At 43.0% G+C, this 12,514-nt stretch overlaps 1 protein-coding gene across 4 annotated transcripts in view; it reads right to left on the bottom strand.

Annotated features, from left to right (window-relative positions):
- The window catches only part of esyt2a (extended synaptotagmin-like protein 2a), a 31,896-nt gene continuing 19,382 nt past the window's right edge, over positions 1–12,514 (bottom strand). The window contains exons 9-25 of one of the 4 annotated variants that reach the window (XM_034614191.1): positions 10,729–10,849; positions 10,385–10,561; positions 9,841–9,923; positions 9,455–9,503; positions 9,044–9,133; positions 8,815–8,910; positions 8,101–8,202; positions 6,009–6,071; positions 4,967–5,041; positions 4,457–4,543; positions 3,588–3,737; positions 3,030–3,445; positions 2,321–2,419; positions 2,099–2,230; positions 1,897–2,002; positions 1,728–1,777; positions 32–1,224 (exon numbers count right to left, since the gene is read on the bottom strand). In XM_034614191.1, coding sequence (XP_034470082.1) covers positions 1,179–1,224; positions 1,728–1,777; positions 1,897–2,002; positions 2,099–2,230; positions 2,321–2,419; positions 3,030–3,445; positions 3,588–3,737; positions 4,457–4,543; positions 4,967–5,041; positions 6,009–6,071; positions 8,101–8,202; positions 8,815–8,910; positions 9,044–9,133; positions 9,455–9,503; positions 9,841–9,923; positions 10,385–10,561; positions 10,729–10,849 — 1,942 coding nt within the window. In that variant the 3' untranslated portion in view covers positions 32–1,178. Of the gene's footprint in view, positions 1,225–1,727; positions 1,778–1,896; positions 2,003–2,098; positions 2,231–2,320; positions 2,420–3,029; positions 3,446–3,587; positions 3,738–4,456; positions 4,544–4,966; positions 5,042–6,008; positions 6,072–8,100; positions 8,203–8,814; positions 8,911–9,043; positions 9,134–9,454; positions 9,504–9,840; positions 9,924–10,384; positions 10,562–10,728; positions 10,850–12,514 lie in introns of all 4 variants that reach the window. The other 3 variants (XM_034614193.1, XM_034614192.1, XM_034614194.1) reach the window with 3 other exon arrangements.

Genomic DNA, 12,514 nt, shown 5'->3' on the forward strand with positions numbered 1-12,514 from the left:
TTGAGTAATACATGTTTTCATTTTTTTTAAAAACCAAAATCCAGGGTTAGCTTAGCTTAGCATAAAGCACGGAGACAGGGATGAGTGTAAAAACATCAGTTGGTGGATTTCTTAATTCTTCCATACAAGCAAACAATATAACGACATATAATGTAATAATTGATAAACTTAAAAAGGTGACGGCAGGCGGATTTTGTTCCTCAAAACAAAAGCACAACCCAACCTCGCATTTGACTTTTGGTGAAAAACAAAATGTCACCGTATTCCCTTAAAACGGATATTTCATCATTTCAAGATCTTTTGAATTTTATATTTAGAAAAAACATGAATTTAATGAATTTGAGATGAAATTATCTGATGAACCTGATGTTTTCATCCTAAATGAATTCAGGAAATGTTCAAATTGCTGATAAGAACACGGATGATCCCCGACCAGATAAAAAAAACACACACACAGACACACAAATGTGCAAATAGTTTTAAAAAAACAATCAGATAACGGCCTTATTTCAGTGTAACAGCAGGTATATTAACTAGAGAAAAAGCCTGTGTTATCGAGCTAAATAAACTTGGTACTTGCATCATATTTAACACGATATTTGTGTATTCAAAGTTCTCATCACATGGTTAATACACACGTTATTAAAGTGGAATAAAGCCAGCGTACAGTTGTGTTACCAAAATAAAATACTTCTCGTCTCTTTGGTGACGTCTTTCCCTGCACACGCCCGCTCTGCCTCAGAAACTCCGTCCAGAATATTGAGCAATTAAAAAAAGAAAAAATAATAATAATCATGAAAACAGATAAAATTACAAACAATCATTTGGCCAAGTCCGAGACCTCGGACATCTTTCTCTACACGTCCGTTTCATCCAGCATCATTTTACATTATTTACAAACCTCAGCATCATCGATATTTCCGACTAAAAAATAGATTGTTCTACTGTATATTGTGTCATATATAGTTTTCTACTTGTTGCATATATGCTCAGCCACTCTCACGCACTTCTTAAAGGGGACGTTTGCCTTGCGACTGAAGTGATTAAATAAATCGAAAGCTGCTTTTCTGTTCCTTTTGTTTTTTTTTAACAGTTACAAGTGATGAAAAAACAACATGGTGCAGTGATGTAAAGCGGAAGTGTGGCGATATGTTGTCGTGAAGACTTGTTGTTGACGTCTATAGCTGCTGAGGCCTCGCCAGGCCGTCTTCGCTCAGCTCATACCTGCAGGAGAAAGAGGAGCGTCGTTTAATTTCAATGGAAAACAAGTTGTGTGCGTGTGTCAGCCGGGTCTCAGTGCAGGGGCCACATCCAAATAAGACGTTGTGGTTCTGGGTCCTGGTCTCCTGAGACACAGCTCGAACCCACGTCTTCACGGTGCCGTCACTCAACAGCCACCGCTTCTCGTTTCCTCTTCACTGTCACCGGCAGCCACACTCGTGCCTGGTTCTCGCTACACGAGAAATCGGCCAAAAAACAAAAGCCCCAGATCGGAGCCAAATCTGTGTTTGATCAGCAGTCGCCACTCGCTGTGCGTGAACTCTCGAAAGACGCGATTCGAGAAGCTCGTGGAAACATCGCCTTCCTCTTTTCAAAGTATCACAAAGCTCAGATAGAAGAAGATAAACTGCTTAAAATGTTTTTTAAAAGAAACCTGATGAGCTCAACATTCGATTATTAAAGCACACGCATCTATATCGTTTTACAAAGCCGGTAAAGTAACGAACCATTGTGTCCAACCCTTTGTGATGTCGTCATGAGTCAAGTCCACCAGAACCTGACGGAAAACAACAGAAGATCATTTGCAGTTTTAAACTGAGAAGCAGTGACAGGGACTCCATTTTGCCAAAGACATTATATAACTGAATGGGAAAGAGACGAAGATAACGTCAGTACCTTTCCCAGAAGGCCTTTGTGCTTGGAGAGCAGACCTCCGCTGTTCTTCACAGCGACGTCCAGGGTCCGTCTGTGGAGCTCCACGAGGGAGACGCTGAACTCAAACCTGAACACACACACAGACACACACACGGAGGAAGATAATGACCAATGATCGTGACTTAAATCAACAACACAGTGTGCGTGCGGCAGAGGAACTCACGTCTGATCATAAACAGGGTTGAGGGTTTTCTTGAACGTGTGAGTTTTCCTCCTGCCCGACCTCCGTTTGTCGGGAAGCAGGTAGAGGCGGACGTACGGATCTGACCCCTGATCAGTGAAGGCTATCAGGTTTCTGAGGTGACAACAAAAGAACACAACTTAACGATAAACTCTCACCAGTAAAATGTGTTGGCGTAAACCCTCTAGTGTCGTTAGCTCGTACCTGCAGCCGTGAACCACCACGATGAGCTTGTTCCTCTGCGAGCTGTGTCTGACCGTCAGCTGGACCTCACCCAGTGGGAAGTAACTGGGGCCTGAGCCACTACAGCGAGAGAGAAGGGGGGGGGGGGGGCAAAGTCTGGTGAGATTCTCTGTTTCGCACAAAGCGGTGGCACCACATCAAGAAGGTTCTGGGTTTGAACCAGCGACTGTATATAGAGATGACATGATGGCTCCGCAAAAGTGAAGCCAAGGTGTCTCGATCGTCTCCACTTCTTCATCCCTCCCTCCAGAAACGAAGCCTAAACATCCCAGATAAGAACGCCGCCATCTTGGAGCGGTCAAGACATCTCACGTTTTTTAACAGCATCAAATAACGAATTAAAACCAAACTTATCAGAAACTCTTAAAATGACAGGAACCATCTTGTAATTAGATTGGTCCATGTCCCATCCACTAACCTGGAGGAGGCAGGGTTCATGACCTATAAAGCCAGCCACCAGGGGGCGAGCGAGACGCTTTGACTTCACTTTGGGGAGCGGTCATGTCGTCCATCTTTACAAACAGTCTATGCTGACGTGACCGTGATGCTCCTGCATTAACTAAACTTTCACACATACTAAAAACACAACTTTTCTCAGATAACGTTCATAATTTGACCGACGCCCACTTCGCCCACTGGATAAATTGGTATTTGATTGGCTGATAGATACTTCTGCAGCTGGTGGAGCCTCTGCTGCAGCTCCTGCGTAGCGTAGGGGTTGGAGATGTCTGATGCGATGCTGGGCGTCGGCTCTTTGCCTCCGGCCAGGTACTGCTGGGAGCCGGAGATGGCGAGGTTAGAGCTGCTCCTGCCGGACTCCGCCAGACCACGACCTCCTCTTTCTCCTCCGCCCTGCCCCAAGTCCGTGCTTCCGGGAGACCGGACATATTCGTCCGAGTCCTTCTGCCGGTTCATCAGGTCCTGGGCCGACAGGGACGCCGAGGGGAGGTTTTCAGGGCTGTCGGAGGGAAGCTTCGAGTCAGAGGAGACCGAGGGTCGCGGCGTCTGGCTGGAGGACTTACGGACCTGCACCGAGGACGGGGCGGAGTTTGGGGCTGGGGAAGTGTCCTTCACCTGGCACAACACCTGGAACAACACGAAAGGAATAAAGAAAATCACAACACCGGTTGATTTGTTGAGCACACGGGCAACTGTCGGGCCAACAACTATAAACACTGCTATGAAAAAACGATGGCGGCAAGTCTCCTCCAACAGGTGGTGCTCGTACCCGCAGAGCCATCTTCATCTGGAGGGTGCAGCTCGGCCCGGAGTTCTTCAGGGGGAAGCGCTGGTCCAGCGTCATGTCTTCTGCCTCCAGGAGGCGACTCAGAGGCAGCGTTAACGTCCCCAGTGAACATTCGTGTTTCGCATCCTTCACCTGTGGAAAACAACAGAATAATGTCAGATACAATATTAGACCAGTTCGATGAGCAGGATTAGCTTTTACACCATGTTCGACATTAAAGTGTAAATCAAGTTATATGTCTTGTTTAAATATGATATGTCCAATAATACTTCTTGCTTTCCTTTTTCCTCAGTGATTCTTTTTATCTTTTTCATCATGGGAATTTAAAGTTCATTAACATTTGCAACACACATTTTCTGTTAAGTTTAATATCAGCAATATTTTTTTTTAAATATATTTATTTTTAATACTCTTTCCTTTTCCCTCAATGATATTTTTGTGTTTGGGTATTTATTTGTATTTTCATATTTTGGGCAATATTCTGTTCATTCACATGTGCAGTATTTTTTAATATGTGCAGTATAATTGTCATGTACTCTACTACTTTCACTATCATGTGCAAGATTTATTTTTTATCATGAGTACAATATTGCATATCATTTGGTGCAATATAATATATTATTACTTCAACATCAAGGCAATATTGCTTTTGGCAGTTACCACATTTTCTACTTAACCTACTTTTGCACTTAAATGATCTTTATTCTACTGGGCATCAATTCTTTGCATTTATTCCTTAAAATGATTAATTAAAATCTATATTTAACAATCCCTTTATATTTGATACTCTGGTTGTTGTTGTTTTTTTTCACATTTTAAATTATGCAAACAGTTCTGTGTTGTCTTAATACCTCCACCTCCAGCTGTTGGGTCCTGGGGTTGTGAATGAGGAAGGTGAAGGCCTCCTCCCACACGGGCTCGTTGGTCTTATATCTGGTCTGGAAACACGAGCATTTCACACAGAGGGAATTTCAAAACAAGACACAAGCAGCGACAGGACATCAACGGCTTGTTAATATTCGTATCATTGAAAAAGAAAAAGAACTACAACACACAGAGACATTATATTAAAGGAATGAGACCAACCTGAACGAGCTAGTGTGCAATATTTTAACATATTAGTGGAAAACGTTCAGACAATCACGTCTTGTACATGCACAGACTTTGTTTGCACGACTCTGTAACATGGCTGCATTCATCTTTTTCATTATTTCAATTCAATCTTTAATTGTTAAAACACACACTTAGACCCTTAAACCTATATTCCTGTTAAATGTAGTTCATTTTTTTCATCTTCAAAAAGCCATGTTATATATATATACATCCAAGCATTACACTGAATTAACAAACCGTGGTCTCACCTTGCTCTCGAAGGATTTGTGTCCCACTCTGAACTGGACTAGCGGACTGGGATCACTGGTCACTTTTTTACCGGACTGCCGAGGAAGAAAAAGAGGTTTTTAAAAACTTTTGATTACTTAAAATCAAAGATTTCTGTGAGGAATGTTAAGCAAGGAAGTCTCACTTGGGTGAAGATTTGACTTGATGTTATCTTACCAGCTTTTTAAAGACAAATTATTCAATAAAACAGATTAAATTAGCCACTAAAACATGCAATATACTGTTAAATGTATTTACAACATAGACGATATCATGTTTTACACACGACGCCAGACAAACCGGTGTGATGGTTTAATGTGTCACTTTTAATGTGAAGGAATAAGGAAGGAAATTCTATCAATAAAGAATAAATCCCAACAACCAGAGAAAAAACTCATCAGATCAGAATGAAACAAAAGCTCAATTAAAAGTTTGAGAATCAAAAGGTTGAGTGTAAATGTGCTTCAGACCACAAACGCTGGTATTCACAACACATTGTTAGACACGTTGCACGGTTTTAGTCGACAGATGTGATTAGTGGAGTTTGTTAATGTCTTCACTTCAGTCAGTAACAGGAAGTTGACAGGAGAGGATATTCACATTATAAGGATCTCTACTCTTTATTCTCTTTAAGTCTCCGGACCTCTTTCCTGTTGAACGCGTCTGACTCAAACAATCTCCTGCTGCGTTCCTTCATCAGTGACAGACAAACTCCGGACGCAACTTTTCAGAACCTTTCCAGAGTTTAGGTCTGAAAACGGCTTTACTGTATCTCTGATGTGTATTTATCTTATATCTCATTTAATTCAATCTTGATTCATTTTATTCCGATTTTTACCTTGAATCAGAGCCGAGTAACGCACCCTGCTCGTAGAGTTACGTTGACGAGCATTGTGTTCACAAACTTTATTGCCGTACAGGTGGAACACGAGTTGAATGTGCGAGAGGTGTATCTCTGTGTCTCCTCGGCATTCGTCCTCAGTGTCTGAGCGATGTGGGTGTGCTTCGTTTCCATGTCGTTACCTTGATGGCCTTACTGAGCGAGGCCTTCTTCAGCCCCGCTGGGTTGAACTCTAACGGATTGCGCTTTGATTTTCCGCCGGGACAAGGCAGGAGAGAGCAAACACACAAACACACAAACACACACACACACACCGGGTTATTAGGGGAACAAGGGAGCAAGCAGGGAGGAGGAGGAGGAGGAGGAGGAGGAGGAGGAGGAGGAGGAGGAGGAGATAGAACACACCGGCATCATCATCAAACATGAGGATGCGACACAACACGACAGACAGAGAGACAACATGAATGATCACATGGTTAATGTCATTACCCAATTAAATCTGGTCACGAGGTCAAAACTAGAGTCCAAGCAAAGTTTTTTGAGTTTGAAAACTAAATCTATATATATATATAAAAACATATTCTTAGAGATTATCCCTCAAATTTGGCTGATGAAGCGTTGAGGCAATGTGAAAACTGAAAATAAAACCAAATTAAAATACAAAAACAGACAAATAAGTTAAATTTGAGGACGACTTGGAACCAATATCGGGCAAAAATAAAATTGTTTGGACTCTAGTGAAAATGCCACAACATTAGATTTGGTGATTAAAACAGAGAGAGGAGATTTACACAGAGAGAGGAAACCAGTATGATCCACAGGAAGCTGCGATGGTTGGATGTGGTGATAATGGGGAAACATTCATATTCTCCTTCTGATGTGAACGACTCACTAACAGAACCTTTCAGTGTCACAACATAATGAAATCAGAAACAGAATCAGAGTTTTCTTCCTTTTCCTTGACTGAAAATAAAGATGGACGACACGACGGCTCCAAAACAAGTGAAGCCAAACCATCTTGATCGACTCTCGGTCGTTCTGGAGCAGGATCTCGATATCACTGCTCAACTCCACCATCACGTCACCGGCACAAGATGGCAGCACCATTGGATATTTTGGCTTCATTATTGTCTAGTGGGAGGACGTGGAGACGCGGCGTCCATCTTTATTCACAGGCTATAGTCTGGAGACTCAGCGACGGGACAAGAAACACCGGGACATTTTGACAAGAATTGTGTCTGATGAAGGAGGCATTGACTCGTCACCGAGTAAACGAGCGCAACTTATCTAAGTCTTCCGTGTCGGCCAATATTCACCTCAGCCGAGACGGTTCCTGTCAAAAGGTCTTTTTACACAGTAGCTTTGAATGGAGCAGTATCCATGTGCCGCCCCCTGGTGGTCGAGCTGCGGTCACATAGGAGACTGATGGGGCAAACCAGTTCACACAGAGTGGATTTAAACATGATGGATGGAGAGAAGCAATCCACGGAGAATTCCCCCTCCCTGCTCTGAAAATCTAAAAACAGAAAGATCCAAATACATTCCTCCCTTTACACAGATATGTCTCTGTAGTATTTTATCAATTACAAAAACTGTGATTAAATATATAATTAACTTTATATTACAAATAAACCCCTTTTCCATGACGAATAAAAGATTTAAGACATTTTTTTAAACCCTGATCTTTGAATGAGGAGGAGTTGAAATTACATTTATTTTCTGTCTTCTTAATTCTATTATAATTCTGAGGCCAGTTCTGAGCATCACTTAATTTTAAACTGAGTTTGATTAAAATCATTTTTAGTTTGGTCTCAACGGGGAAAAGCATCATTAAGCAGCGTGGGATCATGGGAGTTGTAGTCTTTATCACCATTGCTGATGAAAATCAACCCGATGTGATATTATGACTTTATCCTCTACGTCTCCATATTGTTATTTTTCTTCAACATGGCCCTAGATTGCCCGAATGTTACATATCAAAATCTGGAGGCAAAGGAAAGATGCTTTTGATCCTAAAACATAAACCCTCATTGTTGTTAGATTATTCTCTTGTGATGAGTCAACAGAAAACATTCACGTTAAATAAAGATAATGGAGAATTCAACCCGTGCACTAGAAGGGAGTCATGCTCATCAGGCAGACGATTAACAACCTTTCTTTAAAACCAAACGCAAGCAAAAACAACAACAAAAGAAAAGAAAAGCAAGACGTCTGTAGCAGGGTTCATCAAACCTCAAGCGGCTCTAGGATGCAGAAAACAGCCGGCAGACTCACAAATAAGGTCCTATAGAGAGAGGCGGTGTTCTCGCAGAACACGAGGCCCGCCGCCCGCCTCTCTTTTAAGTAGCCAGAGCCCAAGTTCCCCTCGAAGACGCTCTTCAGAGGGGGGAGGAGGCGAGAAGAGGCAGAGAAGAAGAGGAGGCTGAAAAGAGGAAGGTGAGGCGTGCACTACAGAGGCTTAACCGCTAACGAAGAGAAAACACACTTCTGTATGAGACAAGACAAGAGACTTAATGTTTTCACTGTGTTCCTTTCTAAAACATTCCCATGAAAAGGAAACTTTAACGATTCTCGTCCTCAGCTTTTATTTCCTGTCACTGTTCTGTTCTTTAAGCTTTATTCCTGCAGCGTCTGGTTGGTGATCGACACGTCCTCCCAGCGTTTGAGCAGCTTTTCTGTGAGGAAGCATCTACAGAGAGAACCACAGAGCCGTGTTGGTGCTTCCCAAGATTATTATAGCCTCCGCCAAAGGTTAGGGTTTCATAAGCGTCCGTTTTTTTTAAGCCAGATGTGATGGATTACCACGAAACCTGTAGGAAGGATGTGGTATGGGTCAGGGAAGAACTCTTTAAGTGTTGGTGCTGACCCTATCCGGGATTTATTACCTGTAACATTGTCGTCAACAATTTCCCAGTGATCTTGATGGAAAAAAATATAATACTTGAATTTAAGGGAACTGTTGGCGGAGGCATGAGCTTTATCACTCACCGGCAGGTTTCTGGCAGAATCCAGGAAGACGACGAGCAGCGCAGACGACAGGCCGTCGTTGGCTTTACCGCGATCAGCACCGATGGTCATCAGCGCCTTTGGGGTTGGGGGAGGAGGAGGAGGGTGGGAGAGGCAGCGTAACTGGTCAGTGACTGGCAAAGGTCGAGGGTCGGCTGCACAGTCGTGTTAGCGGATGTAAATGAGCGGTTTCTGTAAGTGAAGCCGGTACCTGGTCCAGCTTCTCAGGTGTGGGCAGCAGAGATAACCACTCCAGTTTGAGGTGCAGCTTCCCTGAGGCCACTTCTTCCAAAACAAACCACTGAGGACACACAAATGTTCAGTGTTGGCATCGACACTCTCATTAGTTACAGAGGAAATCATCTTGTGGAACAGTGGAAGCGATGCAACAACGCATTTGTTTCCACCACAAGGTTTTTAAAAACAAAGAAGACACTATAAAGCGTTCATTACAACTTTGACTATTTATATTTTGCTTATTTTGAAAAACCTAAGTTGGAAACCAAAGAAGTTTTGATATTTGTATTTAAAAAAGGATGAAGGATGAACGTATACAGGATGAGAAGTGTAGCTGTGTGAATCCAGAAGCCACAGCAGCTCAGTGAGGAGAAGATGCTTTTACCTCGTCGACCTTCTGTTCCTTCTGGAGCTCGGCCAGGTTGATCACCAGACTGAGAAACACAAAGTCACTTTTACTGAGGCCGACTCGTCACCACAAACTCTCTCGTCCTGTCATAACATTTCTTTAAAATAGGTTTACAGAGAATAAACAGGACACTTTGTTAATATAATACCTCAGCATATATTATATGTATATTTGTGCATAGTTTCAGAACTGGTGATGTTGAATAACTCTCCTCTACTACTAATGAGGCTGCAATAAGTTACTTACAAAATAAAGTAGAAGTAAAAGCAGTAAAAAGGTCAAAAGGTTACAAATTTAAGATCCAGCAGCCTGAGGTAAAAACTTTAAACTCTTAATTTAATTTAACAAAAAATAAATATTACCTTCCCAGAAAGTCGTCTTTATCAGGGTCGTCATCAAACAGCTCGACGCCCACATTGGGTCCTGAGTGATCGTACACAAAGGCCTGAAAATACAAACATTAATATGAAGTGAACACGAGGCCTTGAGAGGAACCGACGGAGATGGTCGGACACTGTGAGAACCCACAGCCCACACGTGTCTACATCTAGAGACCAAGTGTAACTTGTGTTACTTGTGTTGTCAAGTGTGTTTGAAATCCTATCGAGTCTGACTTCTCAGGAGAAAGTTTCTGAGTTAGATTCCACCACTGCTTTGACTTTTTTAACACAAATTCAACTGAGGAAAAAAAGGGATCTGGCAAAACATAAAAACGCTTCAGGGTCAGATTTTGTAGAATCTTTATTGCTGGGCAATGAAACTTAAATCTGAGACATGGGCTTTGAGACAGAGGCTGAAAAGAGGAGCTACAGCAAAGTGATTCACGAATACAAGAAATACAACGGATACAAGAAAGAAAAAAACTTTCACAGTACAATCGCGACTCGGGATAACTTCCCCACTCACCTCATACACTTCATTCCATTTTGGGTTGATGGTCTCGTGTTTGACTTTGCTCTGGAAGACTTGGGTCCCGACCTGGACGACTCCGTACGGGTCGGACTTGCCTTTAATCAGCCCTCCGAGTAACTTGTCTTTAATCAGCAAGTCCTGGGCCTCGATGAAGTGGATTCTCAGGATGCCCTGAGGAGACAAACCAGTAACAGAGGGCGGGAATGAGCAGGAGCGGAGGTCGACGGCCATTAGAGGCACCGATGAGGTGAGAAGAACAACCCAAGTCTACTTCACATGAACTTTGACTTTTTATGTCCCATCTGCTAACGTGGAGGAGGCAGGGGTGTGTGTGCTACCTTGGGAAGGGGGAAGCGCAGCTGGGCCAGTTGGGCCTCTCCCACCAGAGGGATTTTGATGGAGTTGGGCAGAACCAGGAAGCCGTAGATGATGTCCTGGATGATGTTGTCACATAAACCACTGAGACAGAAGGACGGAGGACAGAGGGACAGACACAGACAAAGAAAGGCAATAAGTTAGACAAAAAAAACCATAGGTTCAAATTTGGGGATTTCAAACGACCAGAATTTTGTAGAACTTTGTCCCATCTTCTAACATGGAGGAGGCAGCGTTTAAATTCCAAAATGACCTTTGACATCATATCGATAAATTAGGTTTAAGAAGAGAAGGAGAAATGAGTTAGAGTGAGATGAACTAGTCTAAAGCTGTGTTACCTCAATCTATCACTTACAGGCTATTAAATCAACATTAGTTAAATAAAATGAAGTAAATAAAATCTGAAATGTGTAGTACTGGATCAGACTGGAGACCAGCATTAATTATTCTGCTGTTAAAAGGAACCACTGCTCGTTTTCAGATGAGTTTTAATACAAGTAGCTTCTTCAGATTAAGCTTTGGTTCATCACAGGCTAAACTACCCACGACACTACCCTGGATGTCCTCTAGAGAGCAGCAGTGTCCCGCCTCAGAACACAGCCGAGCTGGTCCGGGGTCTGTTTCAAACTGTCGCGTCACGTGATTGTCAAGTAGATCTAGTGTTGACGTGCTGATTCCTGGTCTGCTCAAACCAACCCAAACACATAACTGCATCCAGATGAGCGTTGGATGGCGTAATACTGCGGCTTCCACAGATCCCATCATGCCTAGAGGAGGAATTTGTTTTGGTGTTGTGACTGAGCAGTGTGTGTGTGTGTGTGTGTGTGTTGACATGTGAAACAACCACTTATATTTCATAAGCAGGTGTGTGTTTTTCTTGGTGTATAGCACGATTGTGTCATCTGTATATCCTGCTGTTCTCACACACACACACACACACACACACACACACACACACACACACACACACACACACACACACACACACACACACACACACACACACACACACACACACACACACACACACACACACACACAGGAAGAAAGTAGGGAGGGTGAGGTCAGGGTAGGTCTGTAGCTCGATCGCAGCAGAAAAGCACACAAACCCACACACACACACACACAGTAGTGTTGTAGTGTTTTCCTACAAACTCGTCAGACGAGGAAAGCTACATTTCACAGGGCGGAGTCTTTTGTAAACTGCTGCGAGTTTCTACAAACAGTGATGCAGCAGGAAGCGGCAGCAGTTCCGTTTAGAGGAGTTACCACCCGGCAGGCACAGGGGCAACTGCTCTGCGGGCGTTAACCACCTTTACGTTACGTTTTCAGGCTCTGTGCCGCTTTTCTTTCCATTTGTGCAAAAACAGGATTAAGTGCACCACTAAAATGAAACAGTCACATTAGCAGCGTTTTAGTTTGTCGTCCCCGTTCGATGTTTCCCAATGACCTCGGCGAACGCCCCCTGACTTTTCCTCCAGCGCCGCCATGAGGTTCACATTTAAGTTGCTTGGTGAAAAATCTTGACGAAGAATATGTGTTGTATTTGTGTGTTCTGAGCGATCAAGCAACACTTTGACACCTCGTTCCAATATTTGCATCGATACAGAGAGCAAAGATAACTTTAAAACCTGAATGTTAACAGGAGCTTGTAAGAGACGGACAAACAAGTGACAGAAGTTCAACATTTGACAAGCTCACATTAAAAACTACTATTTGGAGCCGATTGTATATTGAAGTGAATTGGTT

This window comes from Hippoglossus hippoglossus, chromosome 17 (assembly GCF_009819705.1).
Source record: "Hippoglossus hippoglossus isolate fHipHip1 chromosome 17, fHipHip1.pri, whole genome shotgun sequence".
NCBI classification, from domain to species: Eukaryota; Metazoa; Chordata; class Actinopteri; order Pleuronectiformes; family Pleuronectidae; genus Hippoglossus; species Hippoglossus hippoglossus.